Source organism: Toxotes jaculatrix, chromosome 9 (genome assembly GCF_017976425.1).
Source record: "Toxotes jaculatrix isolate fToxJac2 chromosome 9, fToxJac2.pri, whole genome shotgun sequence".
NCBI classification, from domain to species: Eukaryota; Metazoa; Chordata; class Actinopteri; family Toxotidae; genus Toxotes; species Toxotes jaculatrix.
Window position 1 is genome coordinate 16203712 of NC_054402.1, and position 27675 is coordinate 16231386.

Consider the following 27675-nt stretch of genomic DNA (forward strand, 5'->3'; position numbering starts at 1 on the left):
GAAGCCAATGTGTACTCACAGCTCTGCCAACAATGCTTTAAACATTAAAAAAATTGTTTGACTACTCATGTTTCATCTCGGCTTCTTTCTTGTTTTTTATTTTTTTTCATTCTTGTTTCCTTAAATACAGTCTAATCAGTCACAGCATTTTTCAAGCACTCCTGACTGCTCACATATCTGCGGCTCGTATATTTCTTTTTTTATCGCTGCCACTCATCATGAACAGAGCTCTTATCTCCGTGTCATTGGCTCTTTAATTTTCCTTGTGTCTGGCGGTGAAACTTCCCTCCCTGTCCTGGATAGAGGAAAAAAGTCATTACATTTCTCCCAGTGGTTTAGTGTAGGTGTTTTTTTATTGCTTTTTTGTCTGCCCTCGTTGCTATTTTTGTCTTTTTAATGGAGCAGCAAGTCGTGTCGCCATCCACTGTGTAATGTAAAAAAAAAGGGCAAAACAGCTCTTAGTCAGCAGTAATTCACCCCACTAATAACCCTCTGCTCTGACACCATCGTTGTACTGTCACTTCTAATGATTAATCTTGTTGTTGTTGCTGTCAAATTAATGTGTAAGTGTATATAGCAGGAGGGAGGTGTGTGTATGTGCCTGTGACACTTTGTGTGTGTGTGTGTACTTTTAAATGCTCTAACTGTCCCCTAACACTTATCAGGAAGTACACTGGTTGAGTCAAAGCTAGACACTAGGGCGCGCTCTCCTTTATTGGAATGAATGGGCCACAATCTTTAAACATATTATCAAGTTTTCTTTGTACATCCAAGACCTCCTCCTCAGACTGGAACTTGGATTCCTCATCAGTGTCACAAATTAATGAGCAACATTAAAGAGCCAGTCTTGTGTCAAAGCCTGCTCCCTCTTTGAAAAGTGTTCGCCCTCTACGGTTGGGTTAGGACCTCAGTTAGGTCATGGTAACTCATCGTACAGATTAGAGTTTGGGCTGAAGAAAAGAGGAAGCACAAACTGATCGGGAAACAGACTTCGACACACAGACTCCGATCTGTATGAGTGTGTTTTAGTGTGTAGAGGAGGACTGACAGCAGAGTTATGGTGTGTATGATCCTCTGGTCCGTTGCCCCTCTTTCCTGAAAAAGAGACAGTGACTCAGTAACAGATGCAGAACTGAGTCTGCTGAGCTGTCTCCTCCTCAGACGCACACAACTTGTCAGTTAAGTTGATCTGACAATATGTTATTTAATGAAGCCAACTGGGAGACAAGCCAGCACATTGACGTTTACGTGTGTGTGTATTGGTGTGTGTCGTGAACATCTTCTCTCAGCTGCAGACAATAAATGGCAGCTTAATCCAAAAAAAAAAAAAAAAAAAAAAAAAAATCCCTTCAGGACCAGTAGAGCACCTCCGACAGGGAAAGGAGCGAGGCGCAGTCACCAGCCTCGGGCATTACACACAGAGATTAGCTCGTATTAACAGCTGGGCCTGTCTACCAGTTGATAGGAGAGACGCTGTGGAAAATTTGGCTGTCTGCTGGGATTGTGCTGGAAATTTATTCATCAAAAAGTAGATACACAGCCTGAAATAATGAAGAAGTTCATCTAAAATTGGGTTTTGTTGAAAGAGTTTGTAGTGGGAGTAACACAAACATCAAACTCAACATGTTGAAATAAAATGAAATTATTAGAACACCCTTGAATTAATTTATTTCATTTAATGAGTGTGCAACATATAGTTTACTTGTATGACATACTACAACATGTAAGTCTAATTAAAAGGTCTTCAAAAATCAATTTTAAATCTGTTAAAACTGTCATGACAGTAAACAAAGAATTGGCCTTTACTAAATGCACAGTATATAAATTATCTATAGCATTATGACATATGTTTTATAACATAATGTATAACTTCAGCACCAAAGCAGATGGTTTCTCAAATGTTCTCCATGTTGTAATAGGAGACCCTATGGTTTAAGGGATAACATAAACCAACCTGGTCTTTCAGTTTCTGTACAAACTTATATTCAGTGTTGGATAACCAGAGGGCAGTGATGTGTGCTACAGCTGAGTTCGTGCTGTGGGGGGAAGGAGTCGAGCTCTCTGCCGGGAGCAATCGATCCTGTCTGGAGTTTCGTCTCCTGCTGATTTATCCACCTCCAGCAGCTCCGCTCTGATCACATCAAACCTCACTGATCAGCAGTCAATCGCTGTTCATCAGTGGGGGTGTTACACATTTATGAGATTGTCCTCTTTTGGCTTTTGAATATATGTGTACAGCATTACATAAAGGTTTTGAAACTTTTAAAAACTAAGCTGCGGTTCAGTGCTACGTGTGTGTTTTTGGCAAATATTGAACTCAGAAGAGTGGACTGAATAACAACTGATCTAACCAGGCATACTGAATCTTGTTTTAATGCACATTGGGCCTTAAACTGCTTTTTATACAACATTAAATTTATTTTTAATAGTAGAAAATATTTTGAAACTAGTTTAAAATCTGCATCAAAGCACATTCAGTCAAGTTGACTCAGTCCCACATTAACCGTCCTATTGCCAGAAATACTCCCAAGAACACCAAATGTGTATTCATCCACAGCTGAAAATAGTCCCAAACAAATGTGCTATTCACTTCTGTCTAACGTTTTCTAAAATCTGCAGCACCCAGCTGTTTTAGGAAATTATTTAACATTTTTTAGAAAAACAAACTTTACATTGGTGACCTGTTTTTAAAGATGAACACCTTCAGTAGGACAAATTGTTATCAGATTTGTTGACAATAAAAAAAATATAAAACCAAACAGTGCTCCTTTATAAAGTTAACCAAACCCAACTTTATCCGGAAAAAAATCCCCTGAATCATATTTGGTATTGTCGGTTCAAATCATCCTTCCTGTCATCCCTCTGTCTGTCATCGTTTGAACATGTTCTGTAGGCGGTGTTGCAAATCACAGTCAGATGGTCCGCAGCTCCTCAAACAGAACGAAAAGCTGCATCTTCGCTGTTGTGGCTTCTAAAAACATTTTCTTCGTCCTCTGGGACAAAGCCAGTGGGAGGAGAGTGATGATGCATGTCCAGTGTCATCTCCTACTATGAGGCCCAGTTTTCATTGCTATGCCCCCATTCCTCTTGAAGGGTCACCATGGCAACAGAGCAATGACGAGGGGAGCCAAAAGATCAACAGGTGGAGAGCACATAACATCGAGCATAAAATGTCAGCGCTACTTCCTGTGCTGATTGTTGAGGACTTTTTTTTTTATTCAGAAAGGGAACAGAACAAATCATGTGTCCCACATTAAGCACGCAGAGCAGTCTGTAGGAGGGATGACATGTTTTCTGTGTGGCACCTTTGTGTGATCCAGTTCTTTTTTTTTTTTTCCCAGAATTTTTCCTGCGCACAATAGCCCCCCTACTGTTACTCAACTTCCTGAGAGGCAGGTAAAATGAGTGGTGATAATAAGCATCAGATTTTTTGGGCGATAACGGGAAGAGGTTGTTTCACTTCCAGCGTTTCAGTGAGTAATTCCCTGTAGCAGCAGAACCATTTCCAGACTCATTTTTAACCTGACATGAAGCAAAGGGGGATTTTCGTCATCATCTGCTTCATACGTACCTATTTAAAACAATAAAGTGTGACCTGGAAATCATGCGCTCAGTTTTCCAAAGTGACAAAAGCCTCATGTCTTTGATTTGGTTCCAGAATCTGTTTTCCTTTCATGACAGCGCCCGTTTAATCATGTCAGCGGTAGGTGTCACCTTTTTTTTCATGCAGTGGATATCTTGTTTTGCAAGGAACCTTCTGTGTATGTAGGTCAGAGCGAACAGCGAGCTTGCAGATCAGAGCACAGAATGACATGCATCGCTACCAGCTGTGGCCTGAGAGAGAAACTATTATGTTGCATTGTGGTGTTTTTCTATGTGCTATTATTCACCCTTCTGCTACACAAACTGCATTTTCCCTATATCACACCTGTTACGCTAAATTCACTGTAACGTATAATAACTAATGTTCCTGCTCCTCAGCAGGATAACAGTGGGTAGTAACGTTTTATGCAGAAAGCAGAGATGAAACAGCATGTCACGCAGAGAGGCAGTCTAAAAGCCAGGAGGAGGGCTTCCATCCAAATCATTAAGTCTTCTGTGTTGATTTGCTGCTGACCCAGAGCTGTACTTGCCATACTGTCCTTGAAATGTAATGTATGAGTGAAATACAGTATACACACATACTGTACATCCACTGTCAGACCACAACTGTCTGCAACAGTGAAATAAAGATGTAATCTGAGTCATTTTTCTCAGACTGCTACAGGTGATAAACCATCGCCAGGACAGTGACTCTATCTAATACACATGCAAACATAATTCATGGAGTGTAATTTATGGTTTACCAGTCTTTCCTTACTCTAATGCTAAAACCTAAAGCTATTATTTCTCAATAATGTCTTTGCTAGTCTCCCTCTGATTTCCCATTGTTAGAGTCCTTGAGAGGACCAAGAAGCTGGATTATATTGGTCCAGTTCTCAGATCTTTACGCTGTCTTTCTGTTTGTTTCAAAGAACTGATTTTGAAAATGTTGCTTCTGGTTTATAAAGCAGTGAATGGTTTAAATCTGATCTGCTGCTCTGTTATAAACCATCCAGACTCATCTCAGGTCGTCTGGGGCAGGATCAGATTGTGGCCCCCCAGGCGTTAGACACGGGGAAGCAACACTCAGTTTTCATGCACCAAATATCTGATGCAAACTCCCTTAAAACTTGAGGTCTACTCCAACTTTCTTTTTTAAATCAGGGATTATGACTTTTCTGCTTGCTGCTGCCCTTTATTAAATTAAAAATGGGACAATTTACTCATATCTTGTAATCCTGTGACTGTACTGTCATTTTTAGGATCCCCTTTAATCTGTCCTATTCTATTTTGGCTTAGTTTTATCTATGTATTTTATTTAACTCTTTTAAATCCTGTTTAAATGTGTCCTTTTATGTGAGAAAGTCCCCAGTCTGAGCTTTCAATTCTCACATTCTAGTAATTGTATGTGAAGGCAATGCTGCATACATCCTTACAACAACAACAAAACTTGGATCACTGGTTCAAAGTCTAATTTTATGATTTGGTTAGATCGCTCATATGTTTAAATTATGAACTACAGCATATTTACTTAAAAATAAAGTGCAGCAGCCAGCTATAAGTCTTTGTTAGGGGCTGTTAGCGATTGCAGGTGACCAATTTTTCATCGTGTTGATGTCCTATGCGCAGCAAGCGACAAATTAGAGGAGGAATTGTCTGAATACGGATGAAATATTCTACTCTGCGTAAAAGCGCCTCTATCTCAAGTGTTGTAGTCTGTTCTAGTTGTGACAGCTAAAGTACTGCAGTCCTAACTCTGACACAGAGCTGATATTAAAGTCACAGCTAATGAAGAATAACTGTGGTGTTGTGAAGTGTCCTCACTGGAGAAATGATCTATCTAGCAGACAGACTGGCTGTCATTGTAATGTGAAAAAGCTGCATATGGGAGATGTGATACCAAACAAAAAAAACCCTCTATCTGTCAGTGCATCTGCTGCAAGAGCAGCTTCTGATAAATTCACAAAGAGCCTGAGAGCTCCTGATCCATTTTAGTCCCTGTCTGATAGAATAAGAAGACAGACAACTGTGTCCCAGCCCTCGAGAAGAGACACCCGAGTCCCCTGCAGCCCCAGCTCTACTTGGATAGGTATAAATAGAGCCTCGCAGCACCTCCTCTCTTAAATCATTCTCCTCTCACTTAGTATTCTCCTTACTCCTCTGCTCCTCCTCCTCTTCTTGGTCTCATTTCTTGCTTCAGTCCCCCTCCATGTCTCTGTCTGTTTTGGCATTTGGCAGAGTTGAGAGGTAATTGTCTTTTGAGGGATGATGTCAGGCAATCATGGCAGGTTATTTAATGCCATTTGTCTGATGACAGCCCAAAGTGAGTGTCCTCCTGCTGTGTGTTTTGGCTTTTGAGTGACAGATTTTATGGAAACAATCTGAAGCTCCAATTAACATGACAACAAAAAGGAAAGATTTGTAGAAACAGAATAGCAGAACAGATGTTTGATAGAAAATATTAAAAAAAAAAGATATGTAGTGGTGGAAAATACATTATTTGGACAGCAAATTATGAGCACGAAGGTCTGTTTCACCTCAAGGGCATTTTTTCCCATATGATATCTTTCCTCCACTCCTCCATTTACATCTCTTTATATATCGAGGCACGATTGAAAATTATAACGGTGCCTGGTCATGTTTGTGTAGGCTTCATGGCTCCAAATTTTGAAAGAGGCGTTCCTCTTTGAAGCCAGTGGGCCAGGAAGTGATGGGGAAGTTTGAGAGAGAGGGGGGGCGGGGGGCAGACACTTTGATGTGCAGAAATAGATAACATTAAAGGCTCGCTGTCAAAAACGCACTTTCTGGCCACAACAGAGGCATCGTCCTGTGTTACTGGATGGTCCCACAACTTGGATGAATATGGAGCAGATGGCTGCAGATTGTCTTCATCCCAGAATGATTTGGGATGTGATTTTGGAAAATGTAGGCCTACTGTGTATAAAGGGACAATAAAATTCTGGGAGCCAGTACTTCTGAGAACAGTTAATTATTGCTTTCTGGAGTGAACAAGTGTATTTTCTCCAAATTAAATGATGGTAGTGAACATGTATTGTGTCTTTCCATGTCTTCTGTTGTCCATCTCTCAACACAAGGCTCTTTACTGGCTTAGTGTGAACGGCAGTAGCTTGAATGTTAGAAACATTTACTGGAAAATCAGTTTGGGGGATGGGAATTTTTCCCCTGGAAGCAGTTAATGTTTGCTTTAAGTACCCTTGAGCAAGGCTGTTTAGTGGTATCACTGGACAGGTCTTAGGAGTGAGTGTGTGAGTGTAATCCATCTTTCTCCTGCTGCACTCTCCCAAGGCTTTGCTGTGAATAATGTGTTTTTTATGAGTCTGTTTCCAGTGAAAAGGATCTAAAAACCCACAGTATGCTACCTGCCCAGCATCAGACGGCAGACAGAAAACATTAGCAACTAGCTGTTGAACATAGCAGAGCATCTAGCAGCCTTGAAGTCAGACATTTCCCTCAGGAGTTGGTGGAGACCAAAGCGAAGTTAAAAGAGAGATGTAAGTTTTAACTTACATCTATCAGGTGGCTAGAAACATGCCTCCAAATGAATGTTACTATGTGTTTGCTAACAAGTTAGTGCCATATCAGCTTAAAGGTGAAGAACTGATGAAGCTTCAAAGTTGCATTAATTGACCTCTTTGGCCTCCTGGGGGAAGTGGAGCAAGCCAGAGACACAACTTTGACACGTTATCACCTTATTAAGTTGGTATGATGATAGTTTTAGCAAACACTTCCCTATTTATGCATCCAGCAGACACGGAGGAAAATTGTGGATCAGAAAACCCAAATAATGAGCTAAAAGATGCAAAAATGCTTCATAGAGCCGAGGGAAACTGCAGTCAGGCGATAATTCTCAGTGGGTTTGTCACTATGAACGATCTCTTTCATATGCAAGCAGTTATGATATCCATTGTTAATATGAAAACATTTGATTAGTGCAGCTTTATCTTTCCGACACATTCTCTCACACCAGTCGTTCATGGTGTCAGTGAGATCACCACCTCGTCCTGCTTTAGCTCTGTCTCTGCCTTGTCAATCATCCCACACACAGAGGGACTGACAGCTGACACTCCTCATTCCAGTTTAACGCCATACCCAAAATGGCTTACAAACTAAAACGTGTTCAAATATTAAATCAGTGTTGAAACAAGATGGTGAAGAGAGCAGCCTCTCGGAACTACACACAAGTGAAGATCCTGAGTAGAAACCAACTTTCCTTTAATACCGAAGTGAAGAAAACATACAGTGTTTACTTAAGGAGATCAATGCAGCAGAGTGATTGTATTGACAGTTCATGGTGTTGAAGCCATAGAGCTGGATTTTCACAGGAACTGCTGCTGTTGCTCCTGCTGGGGTACTGAACAAACTGGGACACAGCGTTTGAGTGCTTGTCCCACTCGCTGTGCCCAAAACTCTGGAAAGAAGCATGGGAAGACATCTGGGCATGTGAATCAACTCTCCTCGTCTTATTTTACAATATTACAAATCGTGCTGACAAAACAACAGTAAAAATGAAACAGCTTTTCAATTTCTATTTCCATCCCCAGTTTCCCGGTGGGAATCATTAAAGTGATCTCAGTTGTTACACACTCTGTGTAAAAAGGGTCACTGGAAGAATCTAGTTCTGTTTTATGTTTCCTTACTGAAGTTTTTTGTTTTTTATTAAAATATTTAGTCGTAGTATTTTCATCAAGAACTATGATTGTCTTGAAGTTTTGTTTTTTTTTAAAAATCTGAACAGCCTTCTTTGCACCTCAGCTCTTATATCGCTCGACAGCTGTCACTCTCCTCCCAGCTGATGATTTGATTCATGTCTGTCTGCTTTTTACTAAACACGCAAAGGCCTCAGGACATTCTTTTTTCTTTTTTTCATCCTGTTTCTTAAAATAAGGCACAGTCCCTAAAAACCAGTCGCGGATCTGTTCTGTTTCTGTACATAAAGAGCATTGGTTAATGGGTCAGACTCAAAGAGAGTAACACATTTACTCAGTTTTACTCATTCACAGGCTTAAAAGATTAAAATGTTTCGTTTTAATGATGAGAAGATGAGGACATCTGTGCTTTTCTCACTGTCCAAAAATAAAGTCTCAGGTCCACCGACTGTGACGGCCATTAGCTGAGTAGTAAAAGTTTTCCAACGTGAGTGCGTCCTACTGATCACTTGCTCCTCCCTTCATGACCATGATAGAAATGGCAAAACGTTTTGGGCTGAGTATCTAAAATGCTGTCTTTAAGCTGTGTCTGTGCTGAGAGCAGAAGTGATGGGGCTGGATCATGAGGGGTTTCATGCTGAGTGGCTTTCTGACTGACGGGTGTAATAAATCATAACAACAATAATGTCTACCTGGAATACTGACAGGATATTGCTTAAAAGCTGAAGCAGAAGCTCAAAACAGCGTCTGTCTTTGAATATTACTAACTTGATATTGTTGACAGGTGACAAGACAAAGGTCAGGCAGCTGATTAACTTTTTTTTATGAAAATTCTTAAAAAAAACACAAAAATTTGTCGTGCCATTTAATTATTTCTACTTCTGTCCACTTCTGCTGTCCCAGCATGAATTGAGCAGAGAATTAGAGTTTCCAGTTCATCTGACCTGACGTGACGTGGTGCTGAAATGTGTATTTAACTCACTTTCCATGCACCGTGTTTGTTTCCTGACATTTCATTGTTGTCTCCTGCAGATGGAGGATGCTCATAAAATCAAACATCCTCTGAATTGTATTTTCTACCCTTTATTGCAAAGCTTCGAAAATATTACAAATATTACAAGATAATTCCTCATCCTAACACTTAAAAACCATCACCAGTATAGTAAGAGGCAAGACATGCAGAATATCTGTATTTTATCTATATTTAGTTAGTATTTTGACACTATCAGTGCATTCGTTCATGTTTTTTTCACAATACAGTCCTCAAAACTAAGCAAAGGTGTTATTCACAGGGCTTGAAATTAACACCAGCCACGAGCTAGATCCTAAAATATTCAAAGTGGCTGTGACTCATCAAGTCTTTCAGTTTTTTGTTTTTTTTTCTGGCACTTAGGATAGTTTCTCCAGAGGCTTTCAGTTTCATTTTTTCATAAATACTTATTGTATTTATGAAAAGGAGCAGAATTAGACTCACTTCTAGATTGTTCATTTTCAAATTGTTGATCTCTTTGCAGCACTACCCGTGAAGAAAACACGTCACTTTTCTGTGAAGGATAAAAATCTTGTAATCATTTCACAGTATGAGACATTTTCATTTTCTCCTTGTTTTAATTTGAAGCCAAAAGTCAAAAGCCAAAACTTCCTTTTTAGGTACAAACTGTTTGGTATCCTGAACTGTTTTCACTTTTGGTTTATATTTGAAAAGCTGTTGTGTCTTCATCACCTGCTGTCTGAAACACTAATGTGCTTTCTTGCTTCCTTACACTTAAGTCTTTCTGGTTTTTTTTTATGCTTCATTCGGTCCACTTCGCCTGATCGGCTGCTTTTGAATCCCTGAGTCACTGTATTCATAAAGCAGGGATACCCTGGAGGGTACCCTGCAACATCTTCCTGTTGGTCTGGGCACAAATATACAAACTTAAAAGAGTTGTGTACTGTACTCACGTTCCTGCGGCCATGTGAAAGCTGATATTTTCAAAGTAGTACATTTTTCACTTGATTAGTACAGTTAATATACCGGCAGCAATTTTCATGGTCCTCTGAATGTATTTACTTCATTTCCGGATCATTTTTGTTTTTTTTTTTATATAATAAGATCACGTCCCAGGGCTCAAACCTCATGAGAGGAAACTGGAGAGAATACTGCGGGGTAAAATAACTCTGTTGAGGGATGATTTTCAAGTATTATTTTGTCACTATCATGAATTAAATATTTTGTTTTAGCTGGATTGCTGGTGCTCATTATGCGCTGCACATTTGAGATAAAAATTACTGCTGGCTATATGAAAGTTTAATTTGGTTCATCTAGCTAATTGCTGTGTGATTGATTATATAATTACAGGGTATTTGTTCCCTGGCTGTTATAGTCACATAGTTCTGGTTGTAATTCCCTCACCGCGGTAAAACAGTGTGTTTCACAGCTGTCGATCTGTGGAAACTAATGTAGTTATGGATGTGTGTTGGGAGGTCCACGGCCTGTGTGTTGCTGGGTTGTATTTTCTCTCCAGCCTTGTATTTCCTGATATTTGTTCTGTTCCTGTGAGATTACGCAGTGCAGAAATGCTCCAGTTTCTCTCTGTAGCCTTGAATTCGGCGAAACAGCGAATGCTTGACAAACACGCACTCAGTCTTAAAAAGAAGATGGATCTAGATCAGAGGCATGAATTTTTAACCACATCTCTCATTAGTTAAACATGAAATATAAGGCCCTTGTAGACACGTCACATAAAGTTGGTGTTGATATTCAAGTCAGACTGCAGAGAGAACAGTGCATTATCATAACCTGAAACACTGGTACTGAACAGTAATGATTCTCCAGGTTTCTTCGCCTGATAGATTTTCAGTTGATTGACAAACCTATTTTATATTAAATATTAAATTAACTGACACAAAATTCAGATGAAGTCTATGTATAGTTCCACTGATGAAACTTCACAATAAATGGAACAATTTAATGACTGGATTTTTTTTTTAGCGTAGGCCAGCAAGCAGTACCCCAAAGAGCAGTTAGTCAAACATCCTGCTTTGTTCTCACTCAGTTTTGTTGTTGGATATAGTTAAAAAAAAATGCTTTCTCAATCACAGTGGCCTACCACTCAACCAAACTACTATACTTCACTTTGAACAATGTAGACTATTCTTGGACATAAATCTTGTTAAGTGCTTGGTTATTTCTATGCTGCAGCTCAGATTCAAAGTGTCTGATCACACTGTGAAGTCAAGGTTCAACCTTCACCAACCGATGCCGCAAGTGTACCGTGGCATCGCTGCATCACAGTGCCTGCCGTGGTCCAGATACGACCCGGATCCGTCGATTGTCGGAGGAACTTTTATGGAGACACATAAATCCTCTCTGATGCTTTTCTTATTTGCAAGCAAGTGTTTACATCAGAGTGATTAAGCAAGTGCTGTCTGTATCAATTTTCCCTCCACAACGGGGAGTGTTGTCACCCTGACTGAGGGAGGCAAAATGGTGATAAACAGCCCAGATTAGGAAGTAAGTGGATTATAAGATGGATCTTCTCTCTGCAGCATGATGGGACTCCTTGGACAAATATTCAGACTCTGTGTGTGCACGTACAGGGAACAGGTGCAGCGGGGGCATGACAACACACACACACACTCTCTGTGTAAAGTACTGTGTGCTAATTGCTCTCACATTCCCTAGCTGCTGTAGCTATGGCAACGCATCTTGATCATTATAAAATAGCTTTAGAACAATTCCAGCCAACCTGCTGCGTGACCATATCAGCTTCTCATGGTGTCTCTCTCTCTCTCTCACACACACACACACACACACACACACACACACACACACACACACACACACACACACACACATTCCTATAATTGTGTGTGTATTCTTGCAGATATCTAGAGATGTTTGTCTACACAACGAGTGCTCTGTAAAGTCCAAAGAAAGCTGGACTTTACTCTTACACAGTAAGATAAAAGATTTTCCTTTTGGTGTGAAACTTTGTTGACATGTTTCCTCACGCGTTTGCTTTGGCTGAGTTTTCGTGTGTGGTTTGAGTCTGCCCTTCCAACTAATTTTGTGTGCATGTGATTAGCTGAGTGATCTGACCATTAAAGCGAACCCCAGCAGTATTATCACCTACTGCTCAGATGAGTCACCCATAAACAGTAAGTGGCTGATAAAGTGGTGAAATGGAGCGCTCATTCAACTGCTGTTATGAAACAGCTGACAGCTCGGGCTCCGTCAGGGTTGGAGGTTCACAGGAGCTTGTTGAACTGAACCAAAACTTCTACTCAACCGAGACGGCTTTCCACAACTCTTTGGATGGTGACTTTAGAGATCTGGAAAAGAAAAAGCGAGGTGGTCCATGCACTGAAATTTTCACCTTCACGGTCTCCTCTTAGACCTGTGCCCAGCTGGGGTTATATCTGCACTATCCTCCTTCTTTGCAGGGATTTGCTCACATTCAGCCACAAGAGCATTGGTAAGGTCAGCCACTGATGTTGGGGGATAAGGTCTGGCTCACAGTTTGTGTTCCAGTTTGTACCACAGGTGTTGGATGGGGATGAGGGCTCTATGCAGACCAGTGAAGGTCTTCCACAACAGACTTTGTCTTTATGGACTTGCTTATCACATTGAAACAAAAAAGAATCTTGAATCCTGAACTGTTGCCACAAATCTGGAAGATTGTGTAAAATATTGTTGTATGCTGCTACATTACAGTATTGCAGATTTTCCTCTGGTACAAATTGTGAAAAACAGACCCAGAAAATAAGTACACAAAAGTATGTGGCCACCCTTTTCGATCTACTTTTGACGACATACTGGTCCATCATCATTGAAATGATGACAGACATCTTTTAACCTTCACAATGCAGCCTCCTCCAAATAACTGACCCGCATAACACACCTTTGTTGCTGTTCTTGCACCTGCACCCTTTTAGTTCTCTCCTGGGCAGTTTCAGGCAGTGCACTCTGGAAAAAAAAACCCTCATAACTCCAGCTATTGATCTTTAGCTTTACTTGAAGGATTACATACTGCTCAGTCATGGTCAGGCTGAAAAAAAAAAAAAAAAAAGACTTTTTCAGAGTTCTTGTAGGCGCTTGCAGCACGTCTTTATCCAACAACGACAGTTTGTTGAATCACTAGTTGTTGAGTTGTGGATAAATCATCACACTGCTGCTTCGTTTTTTCCTCGGTACATCACCTTTTCCAATAATGCTATGTGTTTATCATCACCACCCACTGACTTGGTAATATCAGGCTGAGTTTGCCTCTTAAATCTTCAGCAGTTCAACTCGCCTCCTGGATGGAGTGATACAATGAAGCCAGAAGGCAGTTTTATAATAACTTTATTAATCTGTGTGGAGAAATTCTCTGTCAGAGGTCAGAGGGCAGCTTCAGATGTGCTGGGCTGGTTGAGACTTAATGTAATGGCTTGCTCAAGGCTTATCTGTGTTTCTTATTAAAGGTTTGTCTCATTAATTGTCAACTCCATCCAACTGACTGATTTTAATACTTTAAACACTTTAGCACAACAGTGGGCAAAATCATATAAGTGATGCTATATTCACATATAAAATGCTTTATTTTAGTTTTTTTTAAGATTTAAGTTTCCCGGAAAGAAAAAAGCAATAGATTTAAAAAAAAAAATCTTAATTCATAGCCAAATAAATAGTCATTCATTATTAATTTACTATTGTAAACTTTATTCTCCATACATATAAGTTGATTTGATTGCTTCCCTATAGATGAATTTCCATTTTTTTAATTTTTAACTGTGCATGTTGTGCACTGATTCTCTAAGAGGACTTAGTCAATTGTCAACTGAACACTCTCCATTTCCCTTAAACCAAATTTGATATTTTTGTTTTCTAGAAAACATTATAGGTGTTACAGAAATGAGTTGACAGAGTTGAACTTTAGCTGTTTTTTTGCTGTCTGCTCCTGGGTGAAAACGAGCCTTAACTCAAACCACATGTATTTTCTTGTTTTCCTTATTGCTGAAGTGACAAGCCATTGAGACAGCACATCAGATCTGTTGGCTGCATCATCACCACCGTATAAACATCTCCCTTCCTTGTCAAGGTGTCAGTAAAATCCTTAATAAAAAATGTGACACTGCATTACCATAACATCTTTGTTAACACTCAGAGGCTGTCAAGTTGTCAGGTGTGCAGATCAGCAGCCTCTTTAAAAGGCGTTATTCGCTGTGTTTCCTTGATCTCTCACACTCAGCAGTTTAGAGTTCAGCTGAACTCAACAAAAGTCTTTCAGCTGCAGTTTTGAAAAAAAAAAAGGGGGCATTTTGTGCACTAACTGTATGTATGTGCATTCTCACCAGGCTTAGTCAGCCATTTGTGTTCATCTTTAACTTACATTATTGATGTGTAGCCTGCGTGGAGACTGAGAAGTAATAATATGGCCGCAAGGTCACGTGTTTACACTGCAAAATTAAATTGTCCGTTTGCTGAGTTTCATATTTAAGTTATGATGTGCCAGATGGATAAACTTACAGTTGAAGCTGTGCTCACTTTCCACACAGTCCTACTTCCTTTAGTGATTTTATCCTTTTATACTGATGCTTGACTTTTTCAATCCTTTCACACCGTTTTAATTCAGTTCTGTTAAAACACACTATGCAGACATATACATTACCCACCACATTGAGGAACCTATCTGTGTGTGTGTGTGTGTGTGTGTGTGTGTGTGTGTATGCGTTTGTGTGTGGTATGTCTTGTCATTGATCCCCCCCCCCCCTCAGGGCATACATCCCAAATTAGCAAACAGATCACAGCACCTTGTGAAGCAATTAATTTGGCCTCAGAGGATCTCTTTGTTCTGTTTGTTGGTCAATGTGAGAATATAGATAAAGGAACTAATGTGGGTTATTATCAGCTGCTTAGAAGAAATTGATTGCTAGAGCCCAGGGCTTGTGAGCTGTTTGGTGCTGAAGAGTAACAGACAAAATGAGGCAGGATTACAGGGAAAAATCCATGAATCCTAATTTCATCAAGAGCCATAACAAATAGCATTTACACTGTGTAGTAATATCACTAAGATGTAGGTCAGGGCTGGACGATAAGACAATTTGTACACGTTTTCATTCAACCTGAATGATCACTCTCAAGATACTGTACCAATAAGACTAATAAAAAAAAGTGTAGGTTATCCCACCATAACATTAAGGGAAATGTGAGTCAGTAGGGTTTTGTACATGTCCACCTCCACCATCCAGAGAAGAGGTCAGATCAGGGAAGTAAGTGAGAAATATTATTTATCTGATATTATTGAATTGAGAGTAGCTACAAAAATCTATGGCATTTAAGCAGACATTCAAGCAAGCAATTAGCTTAAAGTCCTGCATCTTGGTCTGCACCAAAAATGTATTTTCACTATCAATGAATATGATTATAATTATATTATTTCAACAATGTGTTTATTACTGAGGTTATAGTTTGCAGTGGTGTTGAATTGAACATGTGGTTCTGTGAAGTGTTTTGTCCACCGTATTTATAGACATGAGGGGGGAAAAATTTTAGAAACATATTCTGGTATTATAATGTTGTCAACACCACTAACTACTACTCAATAATTAATACATGGATTAATTAATGCTCAAAAAGTTGGAACAAAACAGACCAACTTCCTAAAGTTGTTACACTGATTGCTGTCAGGACAAATATACCAAGTTATTGTGGTACAGATTTTATAGGTCATACACTGAACCGTGTCCTGATCCTCTATGTGCTTTGGAGCACATTCTGTGCAGCCTGGATGGAGACTGTTTGGATGGAAGAGAAATCAGGAGTGACAGATGAGAAAGGTCATGAGCTGGACTCTAATGCTTCCTCTAACCCAGACAAGCCAACGTTGCTGTTCTCTAAAGGTTGATAAACTCAATCCCTGGTGCCGTTTGACGAGAGATAAGCTCAGCAGACTGTGTATGAATCGAAGAGTGGCCTGCTGGGACTGTTGGGATTGCAGAGCAGAGAGAGAGAGAGAGTTTGATAGAGGCATTGTGAGTAAAAACCTGAGAGAGATTAACACTAATGAGCTGTGACTCGGTCGTGGAGAGAGCAGAGTGTTAATGATGCTGTGTTGTTCTGCCTCTTATTGTCTCTCTCTCTCTCACTCTCACACACACATACACAAACTTCTACTTTTGTCTTTGTGAGGACACTCATTGACATAATGCATTCCCTGGCTCTTTACGCTAACCTTAACCATCACAAGTAAATGCCTAACCCCAACGATTACCCTAACCCTAACCTAAACCTGATTCTAGCCTGAACCCTAAAATCAAGTCATAACCCTCAAACAGAAAGTGAGGACCGGCCAAAATGTCTTTACTTTCCCAATATGTCCTTACTCTATAAAGGTCTATAACTCAGACTGGTCCTCACAAAAATAGAAGTACGAGAACACACGCACACACATTCACATGCTCACATGCACATCTGTAAACACAGAGGGATTTGGTATGAGCATCATTTCCATCCCTCTGTTCGCCCTCTCTCCAGCCTAAGTTTTTTTTTTTCTCCTGGTTTTAATAAAACTGTTATCGGAGCACATTTAAATCGGACAGCTGGAGCTGCAGATACCTGACGTTGTTTCAGCGAATTTGCTCATAAATAAGAGGCAGCAGGATTATAGCCGTTCTTAAGCCTAAAAAGGCTCTGAAAGCAGAGCAAAAGGCAGCACAGTGTCAGGCAGGAAGCTTTGCGAGCTTGGCTTTGTCCTCTTTCACCTTCAACATCCATACTGAAATGTTTTCTTCCAAATATGATCAATTATTGATGGGGTAAAGCAGCATGAAGGAGGACGTCGGGGTACATTTTTCTCAGTGCTGCTGCGTGGGGGGGGGCTTGTTTGGGGACGAAATGTAAGTGTGTGCAGGTGCAGGCCTGTGTGTATTCATACTGTGATCAATGTGTGTGTTAAAGAGCGGAAAGACGGAGCAAGAGAGGGAGAAATGCAGACCTGCAACAATTGATTAGGAACACTGAGTCAAAATGTAATAAAAGCAAAGAGCAGAGCGCAGGACATAAAAGAGGAGGCTGAGTCAGAGGGCAGTAAAAGAAGTGAAAGACTACCAGGAGAGAGGAAGATGATCAGTGAGAGTTTGGGCTACTAATACATTTCCTTGCTCTTCACAAGGCCACATAAAATGAAGCTTTCAACTCTGGACATCCACTGGAAAAACTGACAAAAAGTGACCCCCCAAAAAATGTAAATAAATGAAATCAGGACATCAGAGCAGGCAGGATGACAGAGATGAAAAACACAGTTAGATAATAACGTTTTTGTTCTGTCTGCCTCTCTGACTCTTCCTGTTTTTATTTATTTTCTCTGTTATTTCAGTTTTTCACAGACCCGTGTGCCAGCAGCCCCTGTCTCCATGGAAACTGCAGCCGGAGCGACAGCGGGGAGGAGGGGGAGCCGGCATACACCTGCGAGTGCACTGAAGGCTACGAGGGGGAGAGGTGCGATCAGATCCTATTGGACCTGCCGGCCGCCGACTGGGACCCCGCCACCCCCTCTGCTCCTGAACTGGCTACCCCCGTCGCCTCCACCACCACGGCTGCCACTCAGCCACCACAGCCAACCACCGTCGCCTCCACCACAACGCCGGCGCCTCCCACCCTGCAGCCATGGCAACCCAAACCTGGGCAGAGGCTGCTGGTGGTGCCGTGGGAGGCAGACAGGGTGAGATAACTTCTACACTAAATTTAAGCTCCTGTGGGTTTATTTTTAAAACGTGTAAAGAAAACATATGTTGTGTGTTGGTGTGTGTGTTTCAGGTGACAGAGGGTCTGCACTGTGTGAGTCCTGAGCTGTGTGAGCTGACATCAGGAACTCTGACTCTGTCTCTGGAGGTGCCTGAAGAGACTGCTGTAAAGTAAGAGTACACTTAAGTACCTTTCATGGCTGACTGGTGACCCTTAAAGTAGGGCTGGATTAACTGTCTGCGGGGCCCTTAGGAAAATGTAGCTGTGGGCCTGTATTTACACCCAGCTTCTCTCACTATCTTTGCCTCATGCAGGATCCTGTTGCCTACAGTATAACTTCCCAGTATCAGCTGCAGCGTACTACAGATGACAGCTTCATTATATTTTGCCCAGGGATCCAAAAAATTAACCTGTACCACTACAGTGGAATACTCTTCCTGCTCCAGGTTTGCTGTGTCACACTAAGTTTGTGGTCACTTTGATTAAACAGAAATCTAATACCGGTATTAAAACTAGAGTTGTTGGTAATCCAGCCTTGCCAGGAGTACTCCACCAAAACTCATCAGATACTTGCTTCATGTGGCTTCAGAGGTGTATTCAGCCTGTGCAGCCAGAATGTCAACACATACTATGGTTACAGTAAATAGAAAGTCTGGCTACACTAGCTTCAACACAAAAAAAGTAAAAAATGCCTGTGTGGATGTGCAGTGTTTTTGTAAAAAGCAGTGTTATGCCAAAGGAATATCTTGTTTTTGCTGACCTCCAGAGAATGAAGTTCTTGCCTTATTGTGCATTCATTCAATGTCAGGAGAATGGGAAGAACAGGAAAACCTCCCATATTGCAACTCAGGAGTTTTCATGTATTATTCCAAGACGGTTACCTCTGCAATTAGTGTTGCAGTCACAACATTTAAACAGCCCAAATTAGCTGCTTTTGCTGTTGCAAATTGATTATTCAAGGAAGTTTGTTAACAGTTTGGTTAAGAATCAACATTTACGTGAACTAACTGCAATGATATGAAAGTGTACACAAGTGTGGTGACAGGTAAGACATGAAATGGTTATGTTTTTCAGCATGGTGTTAACTAAGGACACAAACTCCCTGAATCTAACCTAAAAACTGCCCCCATTAGCCGTAAAGAAACCATTAAAATAGAAACTATCTTGCATAGCATTTTATACACATACTTACCATGCAGCAACTTTTGTTGACAACGTAGCACAGCTTGTAGCTTTTGTAACTAATGACCTTACACTTGAATCTCCTTATAACCCACTGCTGGCACAGGAGACACTGTATTACACCACTCCAGGTGTATTCCATCTTTTCAGAGCATGTTTGTTCATAAACAGTATTACGATGGTTCGGTAAATCGGGGTCAATGAATTATGCAAGAAGCAATGGGGGAGTGTTAGACGCCCTTGACGTTGCCCCTCATTTATAGACGACAGGCAGAACTCAGGGCCCCTGATCACGATCGCAGGCTGGGAGCTACGAGCTGAAAGTTAATCAACTGCTGCTGCTTTGTTTTCATACTGTATAATTACACACGACACCTGAACGCACACCCGAGACGTAGGCAGCGAAGGACACTCATAAGCAAACACACACGCACCACTTGGAAATGAAGCAGTGGTCCAAAAGTGAAATCGATCTGGAGAGGCTGATAATAATGTAATACAGCTCTTGTATCCCAAAAGAGGCTGGAGAGATCGGCTGTCAAGCTGCTGCTGATAGTGTGTATGCAAACAGTAACGGATACAAGCAGCTTTATAGATAACAATGCCGACAGCAGTGACAAAAATTACTCACAAGAGTATGAACATGTTTAAATTATTAATTAATGATAGTAATTGGTTTGAAATTATAGTTCATTTAGTTTATTGTAACTGATTGGCCATTTCAGGAACTTTAACAATTAAAAAACAAGAGACTTAAAAATATCAACGAAATAAAATTTAATGAAGCCTTTCACCAACATAACGCATCATTTTACTGAACCATCCATATCAAATAGGACTCTTTTCAACCTGTAGTTCCCCAGATATCTGAGCTCCTCATGCTGTCCCCCTGGATGAGCCCAGAGTCCCTGCAAAGGAAAATTCATTTCAGCTGCGAGCAGACCGTCCACCATCTTATTATTTCGGTCCCTGCTCATATATTCACCTTCAGACTCAGTTCCCTCTTCACCTCAACCTTTTTGGGACATCCATTCATCGTCGATCCACTTGTGACACTGCAATTTGGCCAAACTCATGAACACAACCTAAAATATATCCTCATACATCCTGAATTGTGCCCGCCAGGTCTTTTCTGTAGGTCTGAAAATGGCCCAGGTAAGGAGCAATGTCAAGTTTTTGATTCGATGGATCTTTTCTTTGCAATGGTCACTTTTAAGTGTTGGCTTTTAATAAAGAATTCTTGATTGTCTTTATACCTCTTTTAAACAGGGCAAGTTGGCACTGGTGTGTTGCTACTTGTCAGACATCCTCTATCTGATTCTTTTAAGTGTAATAAACACACTTAAGAGTTTACCACATCACACATTTGTTGTTTTTAATCGTCATTTTCTCTGTAAAGTACTTTCAGCTGCATCTCTTTCTATGAAAAGCACTGTAGAGGTGATAATAATTATTGTTAGTTATGCAAGCAGGCATTAGAACAAATGCACAAAAGGCGAGGGCTGAGAGGATAATTGCTGATTTTTTTGTTTGTTTTCGTTAATATGAAAATGATTATTTCAGGTGTGGGAGTGAGGTTAGAGAGGTGCTCAGAAGCATTTAACTGGTGAGGAGCCTCATTGAAACCGTTCAGCATCCCTCTCACAGGTTCCACTCTGCCCCACTGTCGCTCTTTCACCGTAACTCTTCAGCAGACTGGGAGCTGTTGGAGCTCGGTTTCTCTGGCAGGAAACATGGGCTGTGTTGTTCTTCTCCCTCAGATGTTCACAGATAAAACTCTGAGCCTCCTCAAGATCCTCGTTCTGGCTCCATGATGCTCAGTCACAGAGGGTATCCAGATAGAGGAAAACAATATCATTAGGGATGTGGGGAATGTTGACGGGAATACAAGTCAGCCAGATGGTTTGTCCTCTTAATGAATGTCATCACCATTTAGCTTTGCCTGAATCACTTGTGTTTTTTAAGATTTTGATTCTTATAGGCTCAGAAAATTCTGCTAATGCATGTTCTGCGCTTAACTACCATAGCTCCTCCCTTTAACATTCGTCTCACAAATGACTTCTTTGTAATAAGTAAGGTTTCTTCACTTAAACGTATCCAGTATAAGTCAAATTAGTAGTTTTTCAACCATCTTTTGTGATCAGCTCCTCGTGACATTGTCTTTTCCCACCTTTGCTGATTGTCTGCCCCGCCCTATAATGTGTATCACCTGTTACCAATTACCTCCAGTGTACTTAAGTGTTGCTGCTCCCCTGTTTTGGTGTCAGTTCCTCAGTTGTTGTTCTAGAGTTTGCTCCACTTGTCTTGCCTGGGTTTGTAGCTGTGGTTTGTACCTGCGATTGCCTCCAGTGTTTTCTCCTTGTTTTCCTCATGGACTTACCTCCTTGCTGTTGTTTTTGCAAGTAGAGCCGGTGTTGCCTTCAGGTTCCTGTTTGTTTTGAGTTTTCTCCTAAGTGGACATCTTTGGTCATTGGTTGTGTTTTGTTTCTTGGCTCTCCCTTCAATCCTGGGTTTTATTCAGTTTTTGTGGTCCATCTTGATCTTTCTCTCTTGTGGACCAACTGTCTTTGATCCTGATGAATGATCACCCCCACGTGACCAACCACACTGCCTGTATTTCATCACGAGGATCACAGTGTTTCCACAGGAAGCAACACATTAACCACCTGTCCCCCCATTGAGTCAGACCACTGGCAGCCATTACTCACCAGACCTGACGTGATGCCACAGTGAAACATCAAACAGGAGAACCGTCCTTTGATCAACAGTTCTGAGTTCAAACAAGGGACAAAGTGTCCATCAGTATGAAACTGACTGTCAGTGTCATGGCTGCTGAGCTGCTGTTGATGACCGTATGTGGAGAAAGGAGGATGATATATTATTAAGCTTCTTATTTTGACTAAAATCAGGATTAGAAGAATGAGAGACGTTGACATAGAGGATGAGGTCATTTAACTTGCTGAAGCTGATTTTGTTGACATGTTAATACTGTTTACTACATAATATGGGTGAAGTATGAGGATTCTGTTTCTAATACTCAAAGTCTAGTACCGTGCATTATTTACACTGTGAATATGGCAAACCTGCAGTACCAAAGCTTAATAACAGCTGATAGCAATTGGTATAAAACTTGTGTAAAATCAGATTCTGTTTCTGATTCTCTTCCACCCTGCGCTCCCCTTTGCCTCTTCATCCAGGGTGGTGGTGAATGCCAGCGGAGCTCCAGCGCTTTGGCGTTTGAATGAAGAGGGTTTCCTCCGTTCGTCCATTGTGAACGGCACCATGATGTGGTTCCTGCAGGCCCCTGATGGACTGGTGGTGCCAGACCACTCGCTACCGCTGGGACAGAACTACTTCCTCAGTAAGACACCTCCACTCCCCTGTCTATGATTGGGGTTCCCAAAATTGACAAATTGACCACTACACAAGTAAAATCAGTCATATCTCTGTTTAAATTAGATGAAATTTACAGAAAAGAGAAAGTATCATTTTAAGTTTGTACTTTTTTCATCTCAGCTTTTATCGTTTAATTTGTATGATGGTTATCCAACAACCATACAAAGACCGAATAGGAAACATCCTAAAATATCTCCAAATAGCTCATTTACAACTGAGCCAAAAACATCTGAGGATTAATACTTTGATCGGTCTGTTTATTGCTGACATTTCATCAGGAAGAATCACAGAAATATTTGTAGATATGAGTCAGAATATCTTAAATTAAATAAAAAAAAATGCATTTATGCTGATTTACCATCTGTATTTTCATACTGAGCTTCACACACGGATTTGATAAGAGTAATCACGCAAGTGAGCCAGGAGAGCTGCAGTGGTGGCTGGAGGGGGGATAATAGTCTCACTCTTTGACTGAAGGGCTAGCTGACCTCTGAGTGTGCTCTACATACCTGATGCTGTCTTCACTACGCTGCCTGTCTGCTGACCTTGACATGTCTGTGGCAACACGGCTTCTGCCTCACTGGAGAGAGAGAGAGAGAGACAGGGGGAGATGACATTGGGGAGTTAAATCAGAGGGGAGAGAGGATAATGGAGGGTGGGAGAGAGGAACAGTCAGATAAGGAATGAGAAAGACAAGAAAGAAGAGATGACAAGACAGAAAGGGATTAGAGAAAAAGACAGAGGAACAGTTGATGCAGAAGGAGGGAAGAATGAAGGTCAAACTGCAGGAGAAAGATGAAGACACGTGGTTGTTTTCCTGCTGTTTCTGTTCTTTGTGCCTCTGCTGCAGTCAGGCTAGATAATTAATGAGTAATGTTCACAAGCGCAAACTTGCATTTACACCCAATTTCAAGCGCATGGCATGTAGGCCTGAAGGTGTGTGACCTTGCGTGCAGGCTGGGAAAATCTGTGCAGAGCATCAGTAAGGAGGGAGGAGCAGTGCAGTGACAGTGCATTTCCTTCCTCACACGTCACTGTGTCTGAGCGTCGCCGATGTGCTTTCACAATTTTGAAGGAACGGCGACTCTGCAGGTCCAACGTTCGTTGTCATTGGGCTGACGATGATTTGGTCAGGTGTGACAGTAGAGCACGCGCTGTTTTACCAGAGCCCTCTGATTGGCTGAGGAGCTGACATCATCAGCGTCTCGTCATTGGTGGACTCGCAGCTCATTGGCCTCAGATCAGGCTCTAAAAATGGCAGCTAATATTCACTATGGGACTATTTTTATCCAAGTGGCCGTGTGGCTGTCAGCTTTGATTGAAGATATAATAAGATGTTCTGAACTTATAGACCCAGAGAGATACAAGACGGAGAGACACACGTTGTATTTTGGTCACAACAAAGAGCTGCCTGCATCAGTTCTTTTGTCAACACTTTTAGCCACATGGGACTTTATTGTTTTTTTGTTTGTCTTTTTGGCAACAAGGTGTACTGTTCAGAAGCAGAACAGTACACCTTGCTGAATCTGTTCTACAACATTTGCTTACAAGTCTAAGAGTCTACAGCCATGCTAGCTGCTCCATGTGGCTGCAGGCCAAATATTGAATGTTAACAACAGGATGTTAACATGCTCACAATGATAGTGTTAACATGCTGATGTTCAGCAGGTGAAAGGTTTGCAATGTCTCTGTTAGCACTGAACAGAGTATAGCTGAGGGCGATGGGAAGGTCAATACAATTCACCCAAAACTGGCATTTGCCAAGTCGTTAGGATTCATCCTCCAGGGACCATGAATGTCTGTAAAAAAAAAAAAAAATTTTACAGCAATCTATCTGATAGTTTGAGATATTTTTTCACAGACCCACATTTCCACCCTCAGTATTAATTATTAAAAATAACTCTGCATGAATAGTTCATAAAGCCCTCAACTCTTCTGCGGTAGGTGTGCTGCGTGTGGGCGCCCCCACAGCCCCAGAGGTCACCCTGCGTCTCAACCTGACGGTGAAGGCCAGCAGCTGCGTGGAGCCCGGCAGCAGCTTCAGTGATCCTCAGTGCTCTGGGAAAGGCAAATGTATCACACAGCCCTCTGAGGTGAGAAATCAAAGGAATAATAAACTTCTAAACTCAGGATGATTCTTCTTATCGAGACAACGTTTGAGCTTTAGTGTGAATGAAGATGAGAGACACAAGAGAAAAAGCCTATGGTACTATTCTCCACCTGAATAGAAGATCTTACAGAGACCAGGGGTCATCTCATGGAAATTTGTTTGCAAGGCAACACATCTAAATAGAAATTGAAGCATCTAGACTTGCACTGACTAATACCCTGCATGTTCATTTTTCTTTTTGCTGTTTGTATAAGCGTGGTTTCAGCAGCCACTCTCTTCACACCTGCAAAACAAGCAGAGCAAAGCAAAGTTTCCCTCATCATTATCACTGCAGCTTCATTATTGTGTTCAGTGATGCAAGAGTCTTTTGATCATTATTCACAAATGTATAGCAGAAAAAAAAATTCTCCCTGGATTTCACAGAAACAGTGCAGAGCAGAAAACAAAAGAACAAACACCACAACAGCAGAACAACACAACACAATGCCACAGCCAACAAATTACAGCAGTGCAACGTGATTAAAACGTGCGCTTTTTTCCTTTTTTTTTCATTATCTGCTGCTGATGGTCAAAAATGCATGTAGGTCTGTTTGTGAATAAGCTGATGACTTACTTTCATACACATGTCCAACTAAAATAGATGCAGCAGGTGTGACTCTTGCTTGCTAAATAATCAACAAATGTATAGAGATGGAGGTTTTAACAGAGAACTTTTCATGTTTTTTTTTTCTCTTTCAGCTCTGTCTCATTATCATTCACCTCGCTTTCTGAGAAAATCAAACTTGAGTCACTTGAGTCGCTTGTTGTTGCATTATGTTACTGAATTGTTTTACAAGGCTCATTGATTTGATGTGTGAAATTTGTGTGTTTGTGTTTTGCAGAGCACTTTCTTCTGCGAGTGTGAGGACGGCTATACTGGAATCTTCTGTGAGGAATTCGACGCCTGCCACCACCGACCTTGTCGCAACAACGGAACCTGCACTGACGTTAGACAGGGGGGTGAAGGACGCAACTTCACATGCAGCTGCCCTCCAGGTGTGTGTGTCTATATTTATGCCATTTTAAATGTTGTCAGGCCCTTAGATGTGTTTATTTCAAGACTGTCTGTGATCCACTGTTTTACATGTGTTTAAGGCTTCAAGAAGAATCTCAGACTTGTGGGGTGTCTGCTGGTTTGATTAGAACCGTGCAGATGTGAAGAATGAAGCCCTCTTTCTCTTTATTTGAGAAAATCTCTAAATAAGAACAAAAAGAACAGAGTGTGTATTGAACCTTTGGTCTTGTCAGATTTATTTTAGGACAGGGACTTGAAGTGAGGGCCTCTGGCAGGTAGGTAAATGTCAGAGGTGACTACTGATGGTCCATCACATCCCTCTAGGGAACTGTGCTAACAAGCCCTGCCTGAGTGGCTAATGAGAAAAAAAGGTGTAAACAGACAATAGACAGCATTGTCAAATTTAGTTTAACTAGGTGGCTTAAATCAGGTCATGGTGATGACTTGTTTAAATCAAACAACACAAAACAATACATGCGATCAATAAAATAAAATCTTTCACAATCAATCATATTTCAAAGACAAGAAAAACAAACACAATTCCAACTTTTAAACCTTTGTTCACTATGTGTCTCTGTGATGGTGGTTGGAAAACTATGCCATAATTTCATGGCTCTATAGATTAGTCTTGTACTTGTTGCTCTGGGTTGCAAGGTTACAATATGTCATTTAGTTACCTGCCATGTAAGACAGTTTCTGTATGTTGCACCACGGTATATTGTGTATTTTAGAGCAGGCTGTAATATGGCTGTCAACTAACACAAACCATTGCCAGTCTCTATTTTTATCTTGAACAGTTTGTTTTTAGCTGCATTTGACCAAATGTAATGAATCGAGCAGTCTGAGATTTGAAAGTGTGTTTTTCAGGTTATGAAGGGGAGCACTGCCAGTTGCTGGTCGACCACTGCCTCTCACAGCCCTGTAAAAATGGAGCCACTTGTTTCAGCAGCCTCGTGGGACCCAGGTGCTACTGTCCTGAAGGTAGGAAACCCATCACTGAATGCAGGAACCAATCTCTGTGTGTTTTGTTTTTTGTTTTTTTTTGGGGGGGGTTTTTACTGTTTGCAGTAAATGAGTGCAGCTGCCAGAAATATATGGTTTGTGTGCCTGTGCCAGAAGGGACTGCACAGTAATATAACGTCAGTTTTGTCTGCTATCTGTTTTGAAATATGAATTCAATTTATATTCAACACTTTGCAAGATGATAACTAAAATCAGATATACAGAACTCCATCTGGGTTACACCTGTGTTTCTACTCAGCTATCCTTCAACAGATTGTGATGTGTGGTAAAAAAGAAGAAGTGAGAAACATATAGGTTGTAATATACGCGAACACCCTAAATGGTGTGTGTGTATGTGTGTTTTTCAGCTGTCTGATTCCAGTTATCATGCACTCTGTATGTCTGCTGCAAGTTTAACAGTATCTGTGCCACCGAGATGCTAATTTAAACCTTCCTCCTCTATTCTAATTAGTCTTCATAGCCTCAATGACCTGCATCAGCGTCTCTGGGGAAATCTGCCACTGCAAAAACGTCTGCCGAAACAGCATTTCTCAAAAAGAACAAACTAGTTTGCGATTAACGCACACCATGTGCCGACAACAGTGTATACAGACCGTGTATGCACAGACACACGCACAGAATACAGGGAAAAGATTAGGTAACAATGGAGCTCACCACATAAATAAAGAATCAGCAGATGGATGTAAAACCTGGCTGGAGGATTGTTTCATTGTTCCAGGTACAGCTCCCAGTGGTCAGTTCATTGTTGAACTGGAGGAGGCCTCACTCACACTGCAACATCTGACTGTATTATTATTCTGAAGCTGCCAAAAAAAAAAACAAAAAAAAAAAACCCCTGTGGTCTCCACTGGAGAAAGGAATTCATAATCCACTGCTTGTGTGTTTGTTTTCATAAAAATGAGAGAAGCAGTGTTGAGAGCGGCACTGAGAACCATGCCAGCTCCTCTTAATT

General features: G+C 41.0%; 1 protein-coding gene across 1 annotated transcript in view; it reads left to right on the forward strand.

The window, feature by feature from the left end:
• Positions 1-27675, forward strand: part of dner (delta/notch-like EGF repeat containing) — a 47217-nt gene that overhangs the window by 9139 nt on the left and 10403 nt on the right. Inside the window, exons 2-7 of the mRNA XM_041046778.1 lie at positions 17591-17935; positions 18031-18128; positions 22338-22501; positions 24481-24629; positions 25528-25681; positions 26568-26681. Of these exons, the coding sequence (XP_040902712.1) occupies positions 17591-17935; positions 18031-18128; positions 22338-22501; positions 24481-24629; positions 25528-25681; positions 26568-26681 (1024 nt within the window). The remainder of the gene's footprint in view (positions 1-17590; positions 17936-18030; positions 18129-22337; positions 22502-24480; positions 24630-25527; positions 25682-26567; positions 26682-27675) is intronic.